Raw genomic sequence first — 26,192 nt, 5'->3', positions numbered from 1 at the left:
CAGTACATAGATTTGCCCAAAGTACCTGCTTATGGCTTCAGGCGACTTCGTGACTTTGCGAATTGATCATTTCCAACCAAATATTGATTTAAAAATGCAACAATTCGCCACAATGACTTAGTTGCGCAGGGCCTTGTAGTAGCTATAAAACTACGAGAGGTTGAAAATTTACGAGAATAAAATATAGTGAATGATGTCACAACAAAGTTCGAAGACATCAGCATGAAGATTGGACAAATCCATGTACTAACCGACATTTCCATGTTAGCCGAGCGATATAAGCACCAGAATACTCTCCAGTAACTTTAATATGGAATTCTACGCGACTTCACATCACTCGTTGGTTATTTCAGTTTGAGCCGCTAACCATGTGGAAAACATATTTCCTGCTTTAGAATGTGGTCAACGCGGCCCCAGGGATGTAGACATCTTCACGACTATGAGATACGCGGAATATGTTTCATTTGGTCGCCGCTTAATGTTGACGTGCTCGCGCGCCGGTTGCTATCAGGGACACTAAAAACATTTACGTCATTTAGGGCTTATCTTGTATCCGTCAATAATGGTCACCAATCTTGCGTACACTTTCTTTATATTTAGTACTCTGCGCTGGATGCTTTCCTGTCAGGAGTGATATGTCATACTTGTACGCGCATGCCGTTTGTCACCTGAAACTACACAAAGCACCGGGTCAAAGACACAACATCAATGGAAGAATGGTAATGATTATTGTTCACTTAGCGTGGAAGCTTGGGCTTGTTGATTATTAACTGGAAAAGGACACAGCGCAAAAATGACATGGACACGAGAGAGCGACACGCAGCAGCGCGGTGTGCGTGTCGCTCTCTCGTGTCCTTGTCTTTTTTGCGCTGTGTCCTTTTCCGATTATTGTTGGCTCCGAAGGATAAGCCCCAAAGGAAGTTATTTACTATGAGCACGGTAACATCTACTAAGTAGGCATATTTTCCCCATTTTGTGCACCTACATATTAAAAGTTCGATGGTACCCTTTGCTAAAGTAACCTGCACTAAATAAACATGGACCATCCTTTAACTTAGTGGTCACCGTAACATTTCTGAATCTTGATGTAGTGTAGCATTTTGTATAGGCATACGGTCTTGCACGTCTCCGCCTATATGAGCTGTCCTTTTAAAGACAATGCGGCTTCAATGGCGACTCACCGAGCAACGCGACGGCGACTACTGCCACGACTCGTAAGGCGTCGGCCATGTCCTCCTGCAAAAAAAAGAGCAGAGCAAGTGAGCGGTGCGAATGTTTTCAGCGCTCGGAGGGAAGGGGGGGAGTGAGCAGCCGAGAGACGCTTTCGTGGAGAAACACGGCGCGAGCAGGCGTGTTCGTGGGGTTGTCGCTCGCCGGCACACACGACAGCGCCGATGATGTCGCGGCTCGGTTGCACACGCGCGCTCAGCTCCTATCAGGCACCTCAGGTAGACCCCCAATCAGTGAACCCATGCCCGCTATGCAGGGCAAATTTGAATTACGCATAGGGCCCCTGTGCTGCCAGGTGTTGCTGCTGTTCCGTTCGTTTCGCAGCAAAATACCGCACTTCTCAACCCCAATTCCGTGCAGCCTTCTGAGCGCCAAGACGTCGCTCTTGCAGCTTGAATTTTCTTTTTGCCCGAAGAAAAGCATTCGAATTGCAATTAAAAGTACTTGCAAATTTGAGACAAGCAAATCGTCTTTTTAACAACCTTAACAGATACCTTGAGCGTAATACAAAATTATTTTGTATATGTGCAAGAAAATGACAGAAAAAATGACACAGCTACTCCCGATTTAATAACTGCAGGTAGGGTCATAATGGACGACATAAAAACAAAGCACATACATTTAACACTTATCTTCAGTTGGAGTTTACTAAGTGGACTGGACACTCCCCGGTGTTATCTCCTAAGAAACTCAGTGATGAGATAGCTAATATCGAGGTCGACTATACTGGCTTGGACCATTTGCCGTGTAGTCTAGACAACTACAATGCTACAGGGCCAGACCGGATGTCATCCCGTCATCCCGATGTCATAAGTGCCCCGCTATTATGGACCAATACTTGGGCTCTGTAGACCAATTGTCTCTTGAAACTGGGTTCATTCGAAAGGAGTGGAAGACAGCAAAATTCGTCTCTGTGCGTCAGTCTGGTAGTAATAAACTAGTACAGCATTACTGTCCTATATTCTTATTCTCAACCTGTTGTAAATTATGAGAGCTCGCTATTTACAACGCGTTGTCTAAATATATTGAATCCTTTAAATTTTTCACTAACTGCCAACACTGATTTTGGCGGGGTCGCTCATACATTACGCAGCTTGGAGAATTTCAACATTTCAACAATTTGAACATCAAATGTGTTTGACAATAATAATTTTGTTGTTGCTCTGTTTCTCAATCTTTTTTAAAGCATTTGAGACGGTACTACAAAAACTATTACGCATCAAACTCGTTTCCTCGAACATAAAGGAAAAAGTACAAACTTGAGTTCTGTGTTATTTAAGCAGTCGTGAACAGTGTGTCGTTTTAAATGCAGAAAAGTCATCGTATGCAAGTGTGACTTCGGGCGTACTCCACAGCAGCGTAGTAGGTCCGCTCTTATTTTCGGTCTACATAAACGACATGCCTGTAAAAAATTTCGCATATGGCTGTCCTCTATGTCGAAATAATAGTTCAATAGCAGATGTTGAATTACTTCCGGGTGATTTAAATGCAGTAGCACATTGATGTGATAAGTGGTATATGTGTTTAAATATCTCGAATTGTAAGATGTTAGTCTAATAAAAGAATGTTAATAAATTTTGCTATACATACAGCATCAACAGTGTAGCTGTCACAAATGTACCGGAATGTAAGTGCGTGGGTAAATTGTTTGACAGAATCTTTGAATCGGAACAAGCACATCGAATAAATGGTGTCAAAGGCTGGCTAAATGTTCGCAGAACATTTAAGTGCGTAACAAAGATGGTGAAAGAGACGCTTCACACTCTACATGTACGTTCAACACTTGACTATGCAAGCATTATCTGGGACCAGGATCGGAAGTATGTCGAAGATAATATATAAAATGTTCAAAACCAAGCATCCTGACTGATGAACAATAATTAAGATCTCTTTGCCAGCATCTCAGAAATAAAGGCCACGCTACGATGTGAAACGCCCCAAATTAGAAGACGGAAACTTCGGTTAAAATTTTTGACTGCATATATCACAATAAAGCTAGGATTAACAAAATGGAGTGACATATCTTTCGATGAGTTGTCAGCACACGAAAAAAGTGTTAGAATGCTCCTTCAATACCGTTAGTTTTGCCAAATCCTTTTTAAAAAAGAATTTAAGTGGTTGGAATCAACTCCTAGAAAGGACAGTAAATATAACCGGTATAACAGTGTCGTCTTGTTTTTTCGTCATGGAAACTTATGACAGCCAATTTTATGGGTACTTTGATGCTTGTAATAATGTTTCCGGTAGATACTGTATTTTGCATTTTGTATTGATTATACAATTAGATATTGTATATTTCATTTGCGTTTCCCAAGGTTAATTTGCCCAGTTATATATTTAATCTATGTGAAGTTGGTATGTGCAGATGTTACCGCTTAAAGACTAATAAGTGTCAGGGTAAAAGAAACATTTTTTAAGCCTCTTCCATCCCGTCGTCCCCCCCCCCCCCCCTCTCTTCCCCTAAAATAATTAAAATGTAATAAAGAACGAACACGAGAGCACACACCCTATAATGTCTTAATGTGGACTGATTTGTTAGGATGCGTGGCGCGGAGCGATCATTTACTCAGGCAGTCTTCGTCCCTTTGTCGACACTGATGTATCACTCCGAGCATGCGTCGTAAATCACTTGCATTGGTCAAACGGCACGTGTAGCATCCCACAAACTTGGAATGATTCACGGTTAATGACGTGTGTTAATGCGCTGCTCTCCAATAGGGACATGTTTATTCACCTATAAATGGCAGAAAGGCAGGCCGACCTCTCTGCCTTTCTGTAAATAAATTTCTCTCTCTCTCTCTCCTATGAATACCACATAGACAAGGTAGGCACGACATGATATGTTGAAATTGCGGCGGTGCGGCCAGTGCATGCGGTACGGACAAAACTATAACAAAAAGGAAAAAAAAAAACAGCTTTGAAAAACTCTACTGGTGTGAATTTTCTCGGCAGGCAAGATTAATAGAGGCGGTCAAGTTTACACAAGTTGCAATAGAACGAGAATCTTTGTGAATTCGGCTCTGCTTTGTATTTCTTTCTCACCTCGCATTTTCTCTTCAACATCGCAGAACCGTAATTGCCCAAAGAACTAAAGGAAATATAAGGGTTCACTCTCGCCTTCTTTGCGGACAATATGGGCCAAAGCACCCTCTACAGGCCAACAACAGAACGCACTACAGGAGGCAGCAAATCGCATCGAACGTTACATGAACGAATGCGGACTACAGTGCGCCCCTGAGAAATCGGAACTGCTGGTGCTCAAGGCGAGAACTCGAGGCAGACCACAAACCTACGAACAATCCGACCCAAGCCGAACACTGAATGGTATCGAAATACCACTAGTGGATATTTGAAACAAAACAGCGCGGTTTTCACCTGGACAAGCGGGGAGAAACGACACGGACGGGCGCTGTGAAAACCGCGCTGTTTTGTTTCAAATATATGTCTTACCAACTCACCCAAACGTCTGCTTTAACCACTAGTGCAGTCGTTGCGAAAATTCGGCCTTGTCATGCACAAGGACGGGTTGGGAGCCGCGACACTCCCCACACTTCTAACGTCGCTGACCAAACTGACGCGCCTCATTAGACGCGTTCTCAAAGAACGAGACACGCTGCGTATCGTACATGCACACATCACGAGCCTGATCGCGTATGGCACTCTCTACCTTGCCATAGGACTACGGCAATTGAAAAACAATACATCATGATTAGGAAAGCTACCAAGAGTGCGTTGGTAATTCCACAAAAATGCATTTGCGGCAACATTATTCAAACTCGGCCTGCAAAAACATGTGGGAGGAACTGTCAGAAACGCACAAAACAAGCCAGGTTAAAGGATTCAAATTGACTCCCACTGGCAGAACCATGCTGTTTCAGCTAGGTTACGATGTGGAGGCAACTGCGAGATCGGGCGACAAATCGAGCGACAAATCGAGACTCCCCGCGCAAATACGAGGCTCAATCTCAGTGGACCAGTACCTTGCAATATTCACCCCAAACGTTCACAAGGAAAGAAGACGTGTAGGAGCACGAGCACAACACAAGAATTATCAGCAGACCATAACACAAGTTACACGGATGCGGCAAATTATCCAACGATACTGGCTTTCGCAATAAGGGCCATTAACACCCACGGTGAAAAGAAGGCTGCTGCCGCAGTACTCAGAAGAGATCCGGACACGGCCGAAGAGGTGGAGACAGCACTGGCCTTTTCCACCTGCACCGAACATACCGTAATATTGAGCGACTTGCAATCCGCGTGTCGTAATTTCCAAAATAGGCAGGATATCCACGAAAGCCCCGCAAATCCTGCAAGCATGGAAACGCCCAAAAGTTCCCGAACCCTACTTCGTCTGGATTCCTGGCCGCGAGTCACTGGCGGGAAACGAAGCGGCACACGCCGCAGCTTGGTGGCCCCTGCTCACTGTACTAACATGCATCTTGTCTTTGTGCCTGTTGGAGAGCGCGGTTAGCCCATCCCGAAAACCGCCATAAGAGGTTTCACCGGTGCCGGCCCAGTCAGATAATTAGTGGACTTGAAGAGCAGGGACAGAAGGAAAAACACGGGAGGAGTACTTGACCTCGTCCTCCTGTCACTGGCTTGTCCTCGTACTGGAAATGCTGTATTTACGCTCTAATAAACTTGCCCGCTCCCAAGAGGAGCCATATGCAGGTCATCGCTTTAAAACTGACTGCTTTCGACAGCGCTGCGACCGCGACCTGACCCACGTGGTGTGCTTTGGCAGGCCTCAACGATTTCACTGTCGTACACCTTTCCTCAGTACGATACAGCCTTCACGGAACATGAGTGGAGCTGACCCTAAGCACAGGCATAGCGGGTTTTCGAAATGCGTTACTGGTGGTCTCTGCTTCGAAGACTGAAGGTAATTGTTGTTCTCGCGGGCGCTGCTACAGCAGCTGCGCAGCACGACTGCATGAGTTACGTAGTCACAGTAGACTATATCTGGGAAAGTCTACATGATAATAATTCAAACGAGACAGAGATTCACAGGTGCACGGAAGCTTGAAGTCATAAATAATGACCGCTCAAGGGATGTCGGTGTCGACAACATTTCTACAACAGGACAAGGGGTCACGTCAAATCTTTCGCTTCACCGACATTGCTTATTCGACCGCTGTTTATCCATTATAACAAGTACTCCAGAAACTTGTCTTTGACATAGAAACTACAATAGTAGCATGCAGGGAAGATAGGTGCGCAGTCACTGAAGCCCCAAGCTGCCACATCACCGATTGAATGTTCTTGTGCCGTCAGTGCTCTCTATCGCTCATCAACGTAGTTCTGTGACTCATTACGGAGTCAAATTTACGTTCATTTGATCGTCAGTGTAGAAGACACGGAAGAAAACTTTACGGAGACTTGAATGTATATGAACTCCGATGAAAAGCGCGCATTTAAGATACATATAAGAGACTTCGCTGTAATACGTATCAATTGGCTACGAACACTCCTCAAGCATGCATCGAGCTCCGTCATTTGCATGCCGCTTTCTCGCCGCGTGGGTTCGCCAAAACTCTACAGCGTTCATCCGTAGCACTCACCCCCTACCCTAGCCCACCCTACCACATCCTTCCTGCCCAGCGCTGGCTCGCGGTGCCAGCTCGGTCTGATCTGGAGAGCACGCCCCCTGGCCGTGGCTCATGGGGTCCAGCTCCCCTCACGCGCAGACACCCTGCGTGTAGTTCTCTGTGACGTATACGCAATAACTGCTTTAATTTTCTCTTCTAGACGAAGGAGACTATACGACCTCGTGCGAAGAAAGGCGCGCACTGTGAACATTGCACCGCCACCTGAGCGTTGTTCTCGACCGATCACATAATGCGTTCTCCTGGACGGAGAAACATATGCTCGCATCGTTGATCGGCCAGTGGCTCCTTGTGGACTCCGCACTGCTGCACGGTATTACAGCTGCTGAACGTTTAGTCCACCGCTGACACCGCCGCCGCTGCTGCTTGAACGCGCTCGTTTGCTCACTCACCCTCTCACTCACTCGCGGTTGTGTGGACACCCGTACACGCTGTCGCGACAGGTCTACGACGACATCTCCCTCCCCTCCCGCTCTCTTCTTTTTAGCCTGCTTTGTGTGCGCGTGCCTGAAAGCAAATCTGCTCCCCTTTCCTTTCATCTCCCTTCCACGGTCTCATTCCTTTATTTTTGTACTTTAGTCTTTATTTTTTTGTTGCTTGCGCAGAACGGCGCCAAGCGTCTGTCCTTTTGTTGTCAAGCTTAAGCTTCACTCATCTCTCTCCCTCACTCTCTCCTCGTTCCCTTGTTTTTTTTTTTTTTTTTTTTTTTTGTAGGCGCTTGCCGGCGAATGCGATTCGCTCGGCGGGCTTCTGCGTAAAGCATGTGGCGTCTGTTGGCAATGCAATTAAACACCTTTAGTTTGCTCGTCGCGGCCCTGAACCTCAGGAGTGCTCCTTGTATTTTTTATTGTTGTTTCTTGGCTTATTCATTTCATTTTCTTTCTATTACTTATTTCTCCCTCACCGCTTCGGCCCGGTTTGTCAAAACGTGTCTCCGTGCATTAGAACGCGGTCGCAGCGGCTGAGCGGAAAAGCGAAATTCGGTCAGTGCGATTTTCCTCCGCTTTGCCCGCGACTTCTCGGAGAGTGATATCCTTCCTCCCTCCCCTTTCTTTTCTTTTCTTTTTTGAACATGCTTTAAAAGCAAGCGATGCGCGGGTCGCTTCGGCAAAGTTTGGAGTTCGCTGTTTTTTTTTATTAAAAGGAAGAAAGCTCACGTTGTATTTGGATGAGGAAGGCAGTTTCGGGACCACTGCCTGCACTAACTTAGCACCTTTAAAACTGTTTCATTTGCAGCAACAAGATGAAATGATGGCATTCACGCCGGTCCGTTCCTGGGCGCAAACATTCGCCTCGCACTCCTCCGTTGAAGTTCCATGGAATTCTTTTTCTCGTTTGAAAGAGAAGAACACAAAATGGCGTGAATGCATTTATATTTTCTACAAATAAACTAATAAACCTAGGAGCGGTCAGCTATTGGCGTAATAAAAAAAAGTATCTGTTATATTGGTAGACGCTCTTCCTTACAGATGACATCACAGCTAATGGCTTGAGCTGTATTGGCGTTGTCAGGACAAATTCTAGTGGTCCCGGTCTGGCCATTTTTCTTCCTAGATTCGCCGCTAATTGTGATGCGAACAGCTGCTGCTTGTGAGATGTCATCATGTGCTTAAAATGCTCTCCCAGCAGCACAACGTTTCTACCATAGACGTTCAGATTCAGATGTGAACTGTAAGTGCATCGCACGCCCATAGCTGAGACACTACATAAAAGGGGGAAAATTGACTCGAACTTTTTCTCGAAGTGCAATTATTACTATTTTTTTTTGCGCGTCACTTCTTACGCATGCATTACTTTCCGTCGTGCTGATGGAATATACTTGTTTCTTTGGCATTGGGTAAAATTGAACGCAGCGAAGGTGAAAGCTGTGAAACAAGCGCCCTTGACAGTTTAAACTATTGTCGTTCGAACATGAAAGCTATGAGTGGATATTTTTAATAGAAAAAAGAAAGATGCCAGGCTGCATGGTTCGTTTGCGAAGTTAGCCTCCGAGTTCACATCGGAATAATTTGAAAATTTTAGCATATATATAGTTTCATGCCGGTCTTTGAGCGGAAGTAGTTGAATGTTCTAACGTAATTACTAAAATCTAGGGCTCGTATTCACAAGAATGCTCTATTCGCTAGAACCTTTCGTAAAAGCAAGTGGGAATCACGGTGTCTGACACATTATTGACGAAGGCGGCAAGCCAATGGCGAACAGCTCTTAGGAGTGAAAAGTTTTGTGAATTCGGCCCATCGTTTCGTATTAACAAAGGTTTTCGTTCGTAAGTGCTATTTTTTTCGTAATTTGTGTTTGTAAGCTGATCCTGCGAACGAAAAGCTTGATGAATTTGGAGTTGGTGCTAAAGCAGGCTGGCCAGCATTCCTATGATACTAAAATAACTTCAATGTCCCAAATTAGGAAAGTTTGTAGAGATCCATCGAGATTAGCTGCACCACATGGGACAATGAGAGAAAGAAACATGTGACCCGTGCTTTTTCTTCTTCTTCTTACAGACCTTGTTCAAGATTGTACTACTATTTATACGACTTTGAAACAGCCTGAACAAGTCTTCAAAACATGTGACGTGTAGAAGGGTAAAAAGTAAGCTTAGTCGGTACATGTTGAAAAGCTTCAACAAGCGCTATGGTGCTCTATGTGTTGTGTTTTCCTGGTTCATACTTTTAATCGTCGGTGTGATCGTGACGCACAAAGACCAGAATAGGTTCTTTCGAGTGCTTTGGCTTTTCTATAGATCCTGCAACGAAACTGGGCTCGCTTTGCGCAAATGCATTCTGTACAAAGCAGAGTCAGGACATGTTACCAGGAAATCAGTTAAAGAAAACTATAATGACTAACATGCCCATGAGCTGATGACGAAGTCGGTGAAGAGCGTTTGCCACATGGATCGGAGTCAGACGATTAATTCACTGTCAAAGTTACATATGAATTAAAATGAGGTCTTTGGTCGCCTCCACAAAGTGTTCCACCGAAAAGAAAGAGTTAACGAAGTTGTTTATATGCTTGAGCTATGTCCAAAAAGAACGCTGCATTTGACAATGAATTGCTTAGGTTCCATAACTTTTTGTTCCTTAATTGTTCGTACCTCACCTCGGCTAACAAGTTCGCCCGCCACGCGATTCCTGCCACAACCAGGTATCTCGCTCAAGCGCCGTCACGTGCCATGTTCCTATATTTTTTTCGTCGGCGCAGAGCAGGGGCGTTGAATGCAAACTGACATATCTAACGGGGCTACGTCGGGGCTTTCTCAAGAATTACAATCGCCTGCCCAGGAAATTAATATGAATGATTTGCCCGCTACCTCTTTTCTCCACATCCGAGCAACCGTAGCTGCGGTGGCAAAGAAGATAAAAAGACAAAAAAAAAAAAAGAAGTCCACGATCACGATCCGGAGCAAGGCTTCCAGGCGCGCTCCTAATCCTCGCCTCCCTCGGTGCGTGTGTCGGCGCGCGTGTCTCGCTCGGTCCCCGCGCGCGCCCACGGCCGCACACAACTCACCTGCTCACCCGCGGCTGCGTCCCGATTTTGGCAGGCTCCTCGGCGCAGCGCGCTGATTGTGCGAGACTTCACGCCGCCTGACGATGCCGCTGCTGCGCGGAGGCCGGGCGGCCGTTTTTATGGCTATTCGTGACGAGACTCGTAAACGACGCGGGGAACTCGCTTCTCGCGACAGCTGGGGTCCGCCGCACAGGGTTTTGGACCCGGAGGGCTCTCGCTCAGCAAGGAGGTGGGCATGCTAATGCCTCTCCTTCGCCGTTAATACCGTGCAGCGATGTGGGAACTATCGAGCCGTTGGCTGACGAGAGATCGCACTCGCGAACCTATTCGCTCGTGTGACGTTATATTATTAACGGTGAGTGACCAGGCTGCGCGATTTGACCGATAATGGTAGCAAGCGACGCGACTTTCGATTTGACCTGCCAATCACCGAGTGCTTTGCGCGTAAAAAGAGGCTCCGCGAATTTGGCTCAGGATTGACTGAGGGCAGATTGGGCTTCCACAAACTCCCTGCACGATTTTAGTTACACGGAGCATAGTTGCAGCGGAAAAGGGAGGGATGAGAGGGGAACGAGGTGGGGGGGGGGTGCAGTGCGTGTGCACTTAAGAGAGTAAGGAGTTTAGGAAAGGGACGGAGTTACTTGCGAGAACGATTAGGTAGCCGCCCCCCTCCCCCCAAAAAAAAGAAAGGAGGGGAAAAGGGGGAAAGAGGGATAAAGAAGAGTGATGCTCGCGGAGACAGCGGGAGGAGTCCAGCGGTGGCCATTTAAAGAAGGGCCGCGTTAGCGAGCCTGATGCTGCTGAGAGAGGCGCTAGCTTGACGACCTCGCGGCTTCTAATGAGTCTCGCCGGAACACGATTCGCCCGTAACCGCGCCGACGCCGCACTCTTTGAAGCAGCGGCGGCGCTTCCAGGCTACGCCATCCGTGAGTGGATGTTTGTCCATTCTTTCCGCTCACAGTGGGGCGCTGGCCTTTCGTCGTGGTACTGGAGTCAGGGCCGGATTTACGGCCAGTGATGCGGCGGGATTGCCTTTTCCGGACCACGCGCCGGCGGAGCGCGCACAAAGACGTCTTGTCGATGGCTACGCGGAGCCCCTTCGCTCCAACTCCATGCCGCAGCATGCTTGACTGAACAGAAAGTGGCGGAGAAGCGGGTTTGCGGGTAATTTACCGCTTGGGAAACACGCTCGCGGTTGCCGAACGGGTTGCGTGAGCTGTACATCCTTTCAAATTTTTTTTTTCATTTCGGGCCAGCTATATACGCCGCTTGCGTGTCGCTGCTCTGGGACCACTTCCGGCAAGCCGCGTTGGGCGTATACGTTGCGTAGCAAGCGAGGAAACGAATCCGCCACTCCTGGAATGGTAGAAATCAAACGGTACAGTGGAGTAGGTGTGTAGGGCATGCACGTGGGCGCGAACGAATGTGCTCGTTCCCGGGCATGCGCAATGGTATACGCACGCAGGCAAGCAAGCAATCGAAACCAATAGGTGCATTTCTAACTCTACTTTCAACATGCATACTTGAAATGTTAACGTCAATTAGGCTTGTTATATTTTCCTGTCGTCTGTAAAAGATCTAATCAAAGCAGAACAAAATACCTAAGTGATAATTAACTGCACGCAAACATTGATGTTTACTTATTGGATCTTGTTCCTTGCCAGAGCGCCTACCAAGCTTTTCACCACGACACCATTTTTATCGTCCACAGAAGGTACTCTTTTACTCTCCAAGCTACTTACTCGTTTCGAGCAATGAGAACCTGTTCTGTAGAAGGGGAAGGGCTGTCAGCTTTGTTGGGTAGGTCAGTTATATTAGGATCCAGGGGAAGAAAGAACGAAAAAAAAAAAGAACTGAAGAAGCCATAGAGGACGATTGTCAACGTGAGCGAATAGCCGAACTGTTCTAGAAGGATATAGTCGATTCCTTAAAGGAATGATGCGCGCGAAGGCTAATATTTGTTGCAGTGAGTACCTCTATGTAGGGTTTGCTGTTTCAGTGCATGATTCGGTAAAAAACAGCTAGAACCGTTAACCAGCACATATGTGACGGTAGTGTAGGTGGCTATATATATATAAGCCAGTTCGTCGCACGTGTGTTGTCTCCAGCGGCACGAGCGCCAGCGTGGAAGGCCGCTGCTGTCTTCTTCTCCCGCCACCGTCACAGGGGGAGAGGGTGGTGAAAGAAGAGAAGGAGTGTTCCTACCGAGCGCTCCATCACGGCACATTCAGATGCCTCAAAGCTCTCGCGCGACAGAACGTGCGTCTCAAAAACCTAAAGTATACACTGAAAAATAATCTACGCCCTTAAAATCAAATTATGGTGCAAATTGATCTATAACTTACATCCTTACACACAAAAATATGGTAAGGGTGTGGGTTACACACCAATTTACACCCTTATTCACTTTTAAGGGTGTGACTTGCTTGCCGAACGCGCCCCGCTGCTCTGTTACCCAAAAGGCAGGTGCCCTTTGCATCGGCGCCTTCGGTAAAAGTCCGACCGCCACCGACCACTTCGAGGCTTTGAGATGCGTATATAGCGTAGGCAGAAAGAGGAGAGCGATGGTTACATTGATATTGTTTCTTTGTAATCGAACAACTGATGAAGCGAGAAAACGAAAAGAAACAAAATTGTTCTGTTACCTAGGCTCTAGCGATTTATTTCGATGATAATTTAAAGATTGGTAATTAGTGCGTCACAGGTCTCTCCGCAAACGGTAGTGCTCCATATTCAAAGGATGATAACATAGGGCGATACAAAAAAAAGAAAGAATGTTCTGGCAACAAAGCCCATTCCGCCAACGTGCTCAAATGTTTAATATAAAGAAATGCATAATATTCTGCAGTTTCTGCAATAAGAAAAGTCCGTCGGTCAATTTAATGAATAGTAGAAAAATAAATTAAAACACTGACACCCAGAAGCACACGCTTAGTATTATTACACTGGTACATTAAATACATTTTACATTATACGTATAGTATACACATGCAGGGTGTTCAAAATTAAGCTTTATGGTTTTCTTAAAATTAGGCACTAGGAAGCACGCGAAGACCACCTGTGCAAATAAGTTATGTGTCCAGAGAGACAGGAAGTGAAATGATAATTATCGCTGGCAGCAGCCCAATTAGTTAAAATTGAATAACAAACGTTTTGTTGAGTGCAGAGAGTGGGTATGTTCGTATCGAAAATTTATAGAAGCAGTCGTGCTCCTACACAGTGTCAGTTGGAAGAATTCTTCTAGCGTGTCTGTGCCCCAAGATATCCGACTCCAAATTTTGATTGTCGTTCGCACAATTACGCACGCAAGAGAGTGAGGATCGGCGCAAAGCTCCTCCCTGATGTGACGCGGCTGTTGCATGCGGCGTTTAGTTTGACAACGGGGCGGAGGCACTGGCAACGATAACTGTCCCCCTTCCTCTCTCGGCTAGGGTAATAAAAAATCTAAGAACATGGAGCCACTGTCGTAGCACACGACGGCCAGCCTGTATGACAAATGCTGCAGCTGCCATGCCGAGATAATGGCGCAAGTGGAGAAGCCGGAGGTAGTGCGTAATGGTGACTAGACGAGTGGGCATGGTCCTTGCCTGGGCTAAGCAAGTAAAGTGACTGCTAATTGCTAAATATTGTAAGTTGAAATCAAGAGCAACAACTGCACGTCACACCGTACAGTCATATTTTGATTTTGCCAGGCGAGAGGGAAAGGGGAATAGTTATCACCTTTGCCTATGCTCCCGCCTTGTTGTCAGACTAAACGCCGCACGCAACAGCCGCGCCGCATCAGGGGAGGAGCTTTGCGCCGATCCTTACTCGCCTGCGTACGACAATTAAAATTTGTAGTCGCATATCTCAGAGCGCAGACACGCTATAAGAATTCTTCCAACTAATCCTGTGTAGAAACACGACTGCTTCTAACTTTTCAATACAAACATACCCATTTACTGCAGTCAACAAAAAAGGTAATTATTCAATATTAGTTAAGTGGGCTACTGACAGCTTATAATCTCACTTAGGTGCCCACCTGGCCACATAAGTTATTTGCGCAGGTGGTCTTCGCCTGCCTCCCAGTGCCTAATTTCAAGAAAACCATAAAGCATAATTTTGAACACCCCGTATACATTAATATATAGACGTCACTAAACAAGACTAAGGCTTTTAGATAGATCTCAGTAATAGCGTGTTATTTTGTGGGCCAAGCAACTTTTCTACAGTGAAAGGATGATCCTTAGGGCAATTCGTATTTACCTCAAAGCTTTGCTGCTCTAACTTAGGATAGCTTATGAGGGTCTTCTCTCATTATTGTTGCCGTACGCGCAAGAAGGCGTAGCTGAACGACGTATACGTTACGAAAGCTGCCTGTACACGCTACTTCCCACCTTTATTCTTACGCAAAAAGTGCTTGTAAGGTTTAGATGCTAGCCAATCGTGGTGTTCGACATATCATTAGCGAAGACGCGGCCGGCCAATTAGAGATAGCACTTACGAACGAAAAGCTTTGGGAATGTTACGAAAGAAACCCGTTGTGAGTTCGTCCCCTGATAGTTGCAGCACGTGCAACGGTAGGCGCAACGGCTTACATAAATATATGTTAACCATTTCTCGAAAGTTAACAAGCGGCACCACTTGTCAGCGGAACCGACTTCGGACCACCAGGGGACGATACCTCATGCGCACCAGCGTCGTGGATGTAAATGTACTTTTCCTACTATCATTCACAGTTTCAGAGCAACAAGATAACTCGCAAGTACCTCGCTACAGAGCCCAGACGAAGCTAGAAAATGTGGCATGAACACTCTTAATTAGTCCTGTACATGTTGGCTGACTCTTGTGCCCAGGAAATTAATGCATATGTATAAGGCGGGGTTTGGCCGTGCTGTTTGATGTTCATCGCATAATGTTCACCAACCTAACTGAGGCTGATTTCTTTGTACCTTGGACAGGTCTCTAATTCCTCTATTGCGGAATCAACTCATCAACCTGCTCATCAACTCCTGAGCAACAATAAAGATTTTATCTCTACCTCTATGTCTTTCGTACAATATAATATAATGAAAAAAAAAAGACGTGATAGTTTATTAGTATGCAACTTGCTAGTACGCAGGTCTATGTAAGTAGAACTGGCGAATATGTAAAAGGAGCAATACTAAATCCTGGCAAGAATTTGTTCTTCACGGGCGTAATTCCACAATGACTGCAGGACCCCCCGAATAGCGTTGCGCCTTATGGCGGGGCTGCAATCCCGTGCTCATACGATGACACATTAGCACGGTCGAGGGCTCGACTGGCTACTGGACCGGAGAAGTCCCACATCCGGTGCTTTGTTGCAGGGCAAGCGCCCGTGTAGCACGTCTGGCATTTGTCCGAATACAACCTGAATCCTGTTGCGTACTACGGCGACTTGGAAGTGTCCGCCATCTGGAGGATGTGTCTTCTGTACGAATGAGTACTTGCGTTCCACGTGGCAATATTTCGCTCAGTGGATGGGGGTTAGCTGAACAGTTACAAGATCCTTTAGCTGAACTGAACTTAACAATGTCGGGTTCTTCAGCCTTATTTCTTAAGAAAATTGCGCATCTCCTCCGGGTCCGCTAGCGAACGTGCGGGTGTGGAAGCGTTCCCGTGCTGAGTGGAGGTTCAGCAACGCACTCGCACAGAGTTAATATATGGGCTGCCTTTAAGGAGGCTATGTTACCCCATAGGCTCCCTAAAGGGATCCTATAGGGTAACTCTACATTCCCAAAAGCGTGAACGGCACATACCGATGCCGCGCGCGTGCCTGGGCGCCCAGTGCACCGATGGATGGATGGATGGATGGATGGATTGATGTTATGAGCGTCCCCTTTGGAACGGGGCGGTGGATTGCGCCACCAAGCTCTTGCTATTATGCTGCCTAATGTCCTACCTAGGTCAAACAATAAAAAAAGAAAAAAAACACTATGAACTCCCACAACCAAATTTACTGATCCCCTATAGCGAACTGTGCTTTTGTACGACTCCGTTTTTGTAGTTTCCCTACTTTTTTTCCACCAATGCTCCAATCGCGTCTTACTAATCCCTACTGCGTACATGTTTACTTTTCAACTGCTCTTGCTGAACCCAAGGGCTTCAAGAAGACCAGTGGTGCCTAAATCCACCGCTGGGTAGACGTCTTCACATTCTAATAAAACATGCTCCATAGTTTCCCTAGCTTTACCGCAGCAAGCGCATGCTTCTTCTTCCTTCTTATATCTCGCTTTATAGGTGCGTGTTCTAAGGCATCCCGATCTCGCTTCGAAAAGTAATGAGCTTCCCTTTTAGTTATCATAAATTGTTTCTTTCTTGATTTCATTTTTTCTCTTAAGTAGTTACTCATGGCAAGTTTCTTTTCCATCGCCGCCACCCATGAGATTATTTCAGCCTCTCTGACTTTTCGCTTGACGTTCTTTGTTGCTGTGTTGCCCACCCTACATGCCGCATACTTGCTGCTAAGCTTCCTAGTTCTTTTCCTCCACTGTGAATCAATGTTTTTCCTGTACAGATACCTCAACACTCTCCCAGCCCATTTACTTTCTCCCATATTCCTCAGTCGTTCTTCATACTCAATTTTACTGCGAGCTTCCCTCACTTCAAAACTAGTCCAGCCCATATCACCCTGCACAGCTTCATTTGTAGTCTTCTCGTGAGCACCCAATGCGAGGCGACCCACTGCCCTTTGGTTCCCATCGAGCCCTGATTGTACCCCTGATTTAAACGCACCTACACGCTCACTCTACTTTGCAAGCAGTGTTCGCTGCTGTGTTATCTTTTCTGTAGTCGAGGAGTCTGACCCATCTTTCCAAGCGCTTCAGGTGAGTCCGTGTTCACGGTTGCTTGTGTGTTGGGCATCGCTGAACCTTGCATAACTTGCTGTGTGATATACATCGTGTTTCACGTCACTGGAAACAAGGATAAAAAAAAAAAAAGAGTAGTTAGTAGCAGGTGAATAAAACCAACGGCATATGATTTGCCGTCATGTGGCGCTCCTTAGAGTATATTTTACATTTCGATTATTTAGTTAATTAACTAAGATTAATTATACAAAATCTTTAATGTTCACTTTAGGGGCAAGGGCGTTTCTTTGCGCTGTAGAGGGGATTCAGAAACGACCGATTCAATTTTTTGTGGCAACGTACGTGCTGCGGGGTGATTTCTTTCGGCGTTTAAAGAAAGCTTGCGAAATATGAAATAAAACCACGTGACTGCGCTCATGCTCTATTGTATTGCAGCGCTCTCAGCCGCGCTTCGTACGAAAGAACTGCGCGCGCGGACCGTGACGAAGCAAGCGGCCGTGGCTCTAGGCATCGGCTTCACAGTGCTCAGCGTCTTTGGCAGTGGCACCCGGAAAGGAAGCGCCGTTCGCCCCTGATAAACGATAGGCTCAACGCACGGTTGAGGGCTCTGCAATACGATAGCGCACGAGCGCAGTCACGTGGTTTTATTTCATATTTCGCGGGCTTTCTTTAAATGCCGAAAGAAATCACTACGCACCATGTGCGTTGCCACGAAAAATTGGATTGACCATTTCTAAACCCCCTCCACAACCCAACGAAAAGCACTTGGTTCTAAAGTGAATATTATAAAAAGATGCATTATTCTTCTGAGATAATAAAGTAATTAGGCGGAATATAAAAAGAAATACTGTAAGGAGCCCCACATGAAGGCAAGCGATATGCCGTTGGTTTCATTCAGCAGCGGCTAACCACTTTTTTAAAATCCTTGGTTCATGTTACGTGAAACGCCCTGTACGTACATTCCATAGTCATGTTCATTGCACACAAATCGAGATCATATGCCAGAGGGATGCGCTGGTCCTCGTACTGAAGTAGCCGGCCAGGAGTTGCATTCTGAGTTGGATGGTAGATGGCACCGACCACGTGGTGGGTGGCGGGTACGCAGACATCGTCGGTGAAGACTGCATTGAGAGTGCTATTGTACATATACTGGCGCAAACGGCCTGTTGACAGCCGCGTGATCTTCTTTATTTGCTTTTCGCCTGTAATATATTTGTTTGTAAATATCTTTTCGCCTTCTTAGAGTTGAAATTTCTATGGCATATCCGGGAACTCATGATACATCATGATTGTGGTGTTTATGATGTCTATGATGTTCGGCGCCTGGTCACCGGGGTGTACTTAATTGTTTTTCCTCTTTTTAGGACTAAGCCTTCTCAAAATTTTGCTACGCTGAAATTGCCGAATGTTTCGTTTTTGATTGTTTGCTTTTTAGCTTTTTCTTTTTTTGGTTCACTTTTCATTACTTCCAGTGAGTCTCGCCCGTGGGTGTGGGCCACGTTTTGAGGCAACCACATATGTTTTTGACTTCTTTTGTTCTTTGTTGTGCGCATTCTACATTACATCCAGGGTGTCCAATACCCCTCGTAGATATGAGCCATGTGTTGAGGCCGCAACAACAAGAGCATACACGTCTTTTTTTTCGTGGTTCCTCTTTCTTTCTTCAATGACGGCTTCCATTGTAGGAACGCCGGGGAAGTGACAGAGTTCTGTTCTCGTGCGTCGAGGAACGCCCCTTACTAAACGCATGGATTCACGACGTATAACCTTTTATACCAAATTATTTTCTCTGATTGTTTTTTCTCGTCAACGCTCATGCGCCAGTCATGTTCCGGAGACGGAAGAAGACGACGACGCAAAGAGCGCAGCGTCTCGGCGGCGGGGGTCGGTGCACCACCGGCAGCGCGAGGCGGCCGCAGTCCAGCGTCGATCGAGAGCGCCGGCGAAGAGCACCCCCCCCTCGCGACCCCATCGGTACGCCGAACAACGTGTCGTCATCGCCACGTGACCGAAAATTAGGTACAGGCTCGTTTACCCGAAGGGACCACCACAACCGGCCCATTCGGAAAGGTGAGCTCGCAGCTTCGCTCTCGCGTGCACTCCAGCTGCAATGTCTGTCGCGCACGACCGTGCACGGGGAAGCGTTTCCTAGAAAGCAGTGCTCGCCGCGAAGACGCGGCGGCGTAAATTGTACAGCAATTAAATTCGCGTTAGTTTGTGTGCCAGTGGAGCTCGCGGGAAGAAGCAGAGCTCTTGCCTAGTAGTCGCTGATCGTTTCACGAGAGTTTTCCGCAGCGTTCTTCTCTTTAGACCGAACGTCAATCGTCGCAAGTCTCAAGTTGAAGGCAGCGACAGAATTGCAACAACCTGACAACCAGGCACCGTCGCCAGAAGATATATCTTGGTACAAAGTGGGAACTAAGGGCTTGGATACAATTAGAAGTGTAACGTTTCAAACCATAAGCCATGCTCCCATGGCGCAGCAGCAGCAAAGAAAGCAGCTGCTACCATTGAAGCCCAGAAGTAGCCCGATTTATTGTAGGACAACACATAGATAAGCTGCATTAGGCGCCGCTATCTGTTAAATGTTTTTGCGAATTGAACACGTTGCGCCACCTAAATAAAGGAAAGGAGGAAATGTTCATTTCGGAACGGGTGTTCTCGTACTGACGTGGTAGGTTTGACAGGTTCGAGTTACAACTGTGGAGGCTTCTCATACAGGGAACTTTCTTTACATGCCAAACAGTATAGTCTAGCAAACGATTTGGGAGTATCAGATATCACTTGTATTAGATGCAACTTGCTGAATTTCAGATATCTTTAATCATTCTAGCCTTACCATGAGTACCAGTATACAATAGATATACTTGAGTGGAATTCAGCCCTGATGTGGTGTTTTCGTGAAATTATGGGTCACTTTTTATCACGCGATAAATCCGCAATAGTATTCTGATCAAACGCTTGTTTTCGAATAAAATAATCTTGTTTATCACAAGACGCATAGGCAGCTTCGAGCAGATGCTGCTAAGATTTGTGACGTCATGGGGTTCCGATGAGGGAACATCAAAATAGCGTCGCCATCATTCCTCACGTTTGTGTTGTTTCAGGTTTCCCAGTATCCATTTACGATAAGTTTGACCTGTTTGCGATCATATGTGTATTCTGCAGATCTGGTTAATTTACAGGGACACTAAACAAACACTAAATCAGTTTCGACTGGTTAAGTACCCTTTAAAAGCTATATTTCTGCAAATTTCGCGGTATAAGGGGCTGATTAATAAGAAAACGAAGGCCAAAGCACTTTCTCGTATTTGGCCCATTGTAGCGCAGCAAACTTGTCGAGACTTTGCGAGTTCAGCCTTTGGCTCTCTCATAATACAGTGTAGTCTGTCTTTTACGATAAATAATTAATCGAATGCGAAGCGAAGTCGTCAAAATCTGACTTAACGGCGAACGGGCGTTGCCGCCTCTTCTTTCGTCTTGCCGTCTTGTTCTCGTGGTAAGAGCGGCCTCTTTTCGGTGCCGTACAAACGTGTTTCGCTGATGCAGTTGAACTCGTTTTTCTCTTTAGTACACAAATTAAGGTGTTCTCCTTAATATGCCTTTGATGCATCTTGTGGACTAAGCGCCAACCGCCTAGGGACGCTAGAAGACCAGTCACCAGCCCTACTTGGAAATACAAAAAAAGAAACAAAATACTAGCAGAAAACAATGGATATATATTCATATGAGTACAACCACCATGCTGATAGAAAAAGAAAGAAAGAAAAATAAACGATGTAGTCACTAGTCTGGTGCTTTAAAGGAAATTAATCTCTTAGAACGAACACAATGGCTGTTTTCTTCTAATGAATGCTTGTAAGTCACGAGTAGCGCTGCTACTTGTCTTTCATCATATCGTGATTCGCCTGCTGGCGCTCGGTCCTCAAGGCGAATGGATTCCAAATGGCCGAGGCTTCGGTTCATTTGCAGCATATTTCTTTTGATGGTCGCTACTGCAAGGTGGGTCTTCACGAATGTCTCCGCGTGCGCGTGATGCAGGACTGCCTCCCGCGATCCTAGCCCGATGCAGGGCTGCACGAGCGACAGCCGCAGCAGCGCGGGGGTCATGCATTTGCGGTGGTAAAACGCCCTGACCGTCTGTCACCATGGTGACCAGCAGACGCCACCCGGAGGGCGTCTCCGAATCCTTCAGGCCATCGCTCGAGAGCTCGGAGCCCGAGAGGTGGGCTTCCACTGCATGCTTACGCTTTCTACAAGCTTTGCCTCCCCGCGTGCGGTGCAGATGGGGAGCAAACTCCAGATGAGTGTTGAAACTAAGTTTGAAAATGCAAAAAAGAAAAAAAAAATCGCATCAAGGGTTAACAATCAACAAGCGAAAAAGATATACAAGGGAAGTAATGGACAGGACGCACGATAAATTTACAACGTTTATTCTACCACTGATAGCTACACGGCAAAAACGCAGCGCGTGTCAACACCATTTGGCAAAGAAGGATAAAAGAAAAAAAAACTATCAAATTGATCCGTTGTTACACTCCGGTAAATAACACCCTCTAGGGTGTGATGAATATCGAAACACTTTCTGTACCCTTAGTCTTCTTTTTTTTATGTTTAAGAAATGTGTGCACTTTTTAGCACCCTTACGGCGCCCTTTCATTAATTTTAATGTGCTCAAGGGCGTTTTCTGCGACAGAGACCTTACATAATTCCAGGGTATCCGAGCACTTAAAATTTTTAGGTCGATGTTGTTTGCACACTCACACACACACACAAACACGCGCGCGCGCGCACGCACCGTAATTTAATTTTGACTCCGAAAGCTTCATGTAACCTACGATGGGTCTCTGCCGCTGTTTTGTTAAGTTTGAAACAAATCTTGCTACAAATTGTGTACTCCTTAAAGTCCACCGTATTCGTTGAAAAGAAATCACACTCAGCAAAACAACACTTCCTTTCAGGTTCATGGCTGTTAGCATGCTGATACGCAAGGAATTCTGCTCGCTACATCTAGCGGCAGAAAGGTGTACTACGCGCAGTTCGCGTGCTCTATTTAAGTTCTCCAAACTTTTGGGTAGCCTCCCGTAAATATGCTTTTCGGGATTACTTCGGCGTACATCGTAAAGCCTAGGGCAGCGATAGAATAACATATATTACTGTAAAAAAATACAGTGTACATTCCGGCATAACATTTAATATTGAGAAAAGCAGCAAAGAAATGAGATGCAAACACGAAGGAAAGAAGAGACGCCACAGCGCTGGTTCCTTCCTGCATGCGTCTCAATTTTTCGCTGGTTTTCTCAAGTATCAGTACGAACCAACTAGCCCAACAAGCGGCATTTCTATGGCATAACATCCTGCGGGGAAAATAGTGCAAATAATAAAAAAGTACCCTTTCATGCTGGTATATTTGTTCACTGAAACAATCTCTTCTAAGGGTCTAATGGGTCAGTTGTAGACGTAGGAAGACACCCTTGAGGGTAAAATTTTCCTTAGTTTGTAGTTGCAAGTCCAGCGCCCGTCCAATTTTCCTCTTCCCTTGTGTACGCGTAAACTTTTTTCTCGTCTTCTGTCCCTAATTGTAGTAGAAACAGTGCGAGAAAGGAGGAGTGGGACACACGCAAGACACTGCGCTCGTGTTGTATACAGTGTCTAGGGAAACTAGCGATGATACACCTATAGGTGTATCATCCCTAGTTTCTCGCGCTGTTTCCCCAACAAATTACGATATCAATTAGCCCAGTGTCGCCCACTCTTGCGGTTTTCTGTTCATTCACAAGTATATGTACCAGCTCAACCAGCGAGAAACTGTTATCGATCAATGCCAAACCGTGTTACCCGCCGTGGTTGCTTAGTGGCTAAGGGGTGTTGGGCTGCCAAGCACGAGGTCGCGGGATGGAATCCCGGCCAGGCGGTCCAAATTTCCGAAGTCCCCGACTATACGGCTAGTGTCTTATAAACAGCTCGTGGTTTTGACACGTAAACACCCTAACTTAATTTTAATTTAAACCGTGTTGCCGCCAAATGGACAACTCGTTTCCTGCGTACGCGTCTGGGTTCGGCTGTCTTTGGGGGGAGCGCTGTAGTGTCCGAGCGGTTTAAGATCGGAGATGATGCGTGCTGGTGCTCGTAAAGGTTGCGTAGGCATTTATTTATTGAACATACCTCACAGGCCCCTTGACAGGGCATTGAGTAAGTGGGGTAATAAAAAGTGCAAAGTAACTTGTCACTGTACAAACATTATAGTGTATAGTGTATATTCATTATATATAGAGACTCCACGAACCGTAGCACAAACGCAGCTTTGCTGCTTCATCACTCCTGACTGATGCATTACTGGTAGAGTGGCACAATTACATGCCGCTGTTACACTAGTTACATTGTAAAAGTTTGGGCTAGTTGGTGGGCAATTCTTAACTATGCGCTTACAGCGCTGTCTGTCTTAGTTTATTCTTTCGTCCACGTGAAGTGTTGCGCTCTAAGTGCATAGTTATAGTTATAATGGCACGGGTGTCTCTGCAACAGAACATATAGGAATAAAATGGTGTCTGCCACTTGAATTTTTTTTTCATTGCGAACAGAGAAAGAGAGACAGGAGAGGGAGAAACTAGGACATGAACCAACACACACACGCACCCGCGCACACTAGTTCTTTGCGTGGGTACTCTCTCCTTTACGCCAATACCCACCTCTTCCCACTCAGGCCACAGAGCCAGCTTCATTCTAATAAACGCTGCATTCATTAAATAAATAAATAAATAAATAAATAAATAAATAAATAAATAAATAAATAAATAAATAAATAAATAAGTGATTTAGCTAACCTCAAAAGATTTGCCATATAGCAGAACATCTTATATTTAGTTCCTGCTGTCTAGACGAAAACGAAATCCGAAGTTGCCAGACGTAAATAACAGTCCCCTAAATTCTGCTTTTCTCTGGGGTTCACTGTTTGCACGCCCGTGTTCTAACATTCTGCATCATGAGGGGTGCTCTGTTGTGCCATTCCACGCATGCGCATTGCTCCGGTGGTCACGTGCGCTGAGCAGCAGCAGCGATGCCTCGACGAACGAGGAGCGTAAGACTCCGTCGGCGTCCTTCATCGGTGGCCTCGTGGTATGCGTGGTGCTGCTCATCATCCTCGTGCTGGCCTACAGACACGTCACCAAGAAACGTAGGTGCAGGCGACATGCTTGCCGGCGACGTGTGGGCGATAGCGCTCGCCCAGTGGTTAATAGCAGCGCGGGAACCGCTTAGTTTAATTGCTCGTTTTGTAAAGCCGTGGTGGAGGGCGTTGCATGACCTGTACCAGGAAAAGAAGAGAAGGGAGGGGGAGAGTAGAAGCACGACTGCTTCATTAAAGACCTGCGTTATTCTTTTCTTTCTTCTTTTTTATTCCTTATGGCGCCTGTATAGAGCACAGACATGCGAGCACGTGAGGCTGGTAATATCGTTGCAATACGTGCATTGCCATGAACAGTACTGCTCTTCCGCATTTTTATCCCGTAAGATTCTTTCATTCTTCCGGCTTTAAATACGCATTTATGCTATTGCTCGTCATCTGACAGAGTTGTCTGCTTTTGTTTTAGCGAGTTACGATTTAGAGCGGCTCCGAAATGACACATTAAACCAACAGGAAAAACAGAGTTGCTGTAAGTGTTGCAAACATGAGCTTCTGAGCGCATGGCGAGGGTCTCCGTTGCGCATGGAGGTGTGAGAGAAAAAGCAAGCATAGAAAGGCAGGGAGGTTAGCCAAAGGTAGTTCCGTTTGGCTACCCTGCACTAGGGTCAGAAGTAGGATAAAATGAGAGAGAGAGAGAGAGAGAGAGACAGAGAGAGAGAGAGAGAGAGAGAGAGAGAGAGAGGGGGAGAGAGAGGAGCACACACACAAAAAAAGCCAACTGCGTACGCTATAGAGCGGTATGGGTCTGCGTTCTTAAAGCGTGTCGTGAAGGTACGTAGACCTCAGGAATCTAAGTAGCGCGAATAGCGCCTTCCGCGCGGAGGTTATTTGGGGGTACTGGATTAGAGCATTTACGAACTCTTGTCTTTCTTATTGGAATGGCTAACAGCCCCAGAGGCGACAAATGCAGCTGTGATGCGACGCTCGCACACATTATCTGTACCTGCCTGCGCTACAGTGCAATTGATGTGCAGATGCTAGACCAATTGGACAATCGTCCACTGTCAGCATGACGATTAGTGCGCACAGGAAGGTTAAGGTTAAGCACAAGTTCACGCCAAATTAGTACACTTGCTTTTGTTTCGTGTAATCGCTTCGGAAGATGGATTAATGCAGGCTGACCAAAATGCTTTTAAAAAGTTTTGGATGGTCCTTCCCAAGGAAAGAGATTTCCTTTGAAGAGAAAACTTCTGAAGGAGAGGCACCCGCTATACGTCAGAGGCGTTTCGAGCCCGGCTTATTATCCCCGCACGTAAAGTGCACGTGCTGTGGAGTAATCTCACCGCATACCTCAAGCATTTATCATCATTCATGTGCGCAGGAAAGCTTTACAGCCTGGATGGCTAGCACTAATGGAAAACAATCAACGGCTTCTTCTCGGCGAGACGTCGCACAAAGTTTCGCAGTTTCAATTGTGCCGTCTCAGACGCCACATTCAGGCACTTACGGGGTTAGTTTAGTAATGCAGTCGGTAAGGCTGGAGGTGTTCGTCACGACGGCTGAGCGTGCGGCGACTGGCATACGCAATTTGGATCCACCGGGGACACGCTCGCGCTCTCGGCCAGATGGCGGGCATAAGTTAAGTACGCGCGATATAGTCTGGTAGGCGCATAGCCGACACATACATGCCGCTCGGGACACGAATGGACGTGCAGGCGTGATACGTTGTTGCCTCGACATGGCCTTCGCCAGGTAGGCTTTTCAAGGTGCCCGGAACTGTCCTGACGACTTGAGCCACACATGGTATTGAAATACCAAGGAAGACTTAACCCGTATGTTATTGTGGAACGTCACGGAGGTGTGCCTGCTTCGGTGATTTTCGATGTGGTAGATGAAATGATGGGGCGTAGCCAAAGAAAG

At 46.3% G+C, this 26,192-nt stretch overlaps 2 protein-coding genes across 19 annotated transcripts in view; one reads left to right on the top strand and one right to left on the bottom strand.

Moving 5' to 3' along the window:
* LOC126535782 (uncharacterized) overlaps window positions 1-10,494 on the bottom strand; it is a 42,461-nt gene extending 31,967 nt beyond the window's left edge. The window contains exons 1-2 of one of the 4 annotated variants that reach the window (XM_055073424.2): window positions 10,341-10,494; window positions 1,182-1,236 (exon numbers count right to left, since the gene is read on the bottom strand). In XM_055073424.2, the coding sequence (XP_054929399.2) occupies window positions 1,182-1,230 (49 nt within the window). In that variant the 5' untranslated portion in view covers window positions 1,231-1,236; window positions 10,341-10,494. The remainder of the gene's footprint in view (window positions 1-1,181; window positions 1,237-10,340) is intronic. The other 3 variants (XM_055073422.2, XM_050182583.3, XM_055073423.2) reach the window with 3 other exon arrangements.
* An 8,535-nt stretch (window positions 10,495-19,029) lies between these two features.
* LOC126535781 (uncharacterized) overlaps window positions 19,030-26,192 on the top strand; it is an 82,268-nt gene continuing 75,105 nt past the window's right edge. For all 15 annotated transcript variants that reach the window (XM_072287760.1, XM_072287756.1, XM_055073417.2 and 12 more), the window contains exons 1-3: window positions 19,030-19,219; window positions 21,191-21,374; window positions 24,199-24,323. In XM_072287760.1, the coding sequence (XP_072143861.1) occupies window positions 21,298-21,374; window positions 24,199-24,323 (202 nt within the window). In that variant the 5' untranslated portion in view covers window positions 19,030-19,219; window positions 21,191-21,297. The remainder of the gene's footprint in view (window positions 19,220-21,190; window positions 21,375-24,198; window positions 24,324-26,192) is intronic.

The sequence above is a fragment of the Dermacentor andersoni genome, chromosome 4, assembly GCF_023375885.2.
Source record: "Dermacentor andersoni chromosome 4, qqDerAnde1_hic_scaffold, whole genome shotgun sequence".
NCBI lineage: Eukaryota > Metazoa > Arthropoda > Arachnida > Ixodida > Ixodidae > Dermacentor > Dermacentor andersoni.
This window is presented reverse-complemented; position numbering and strand designations above follow the sequence as displayed.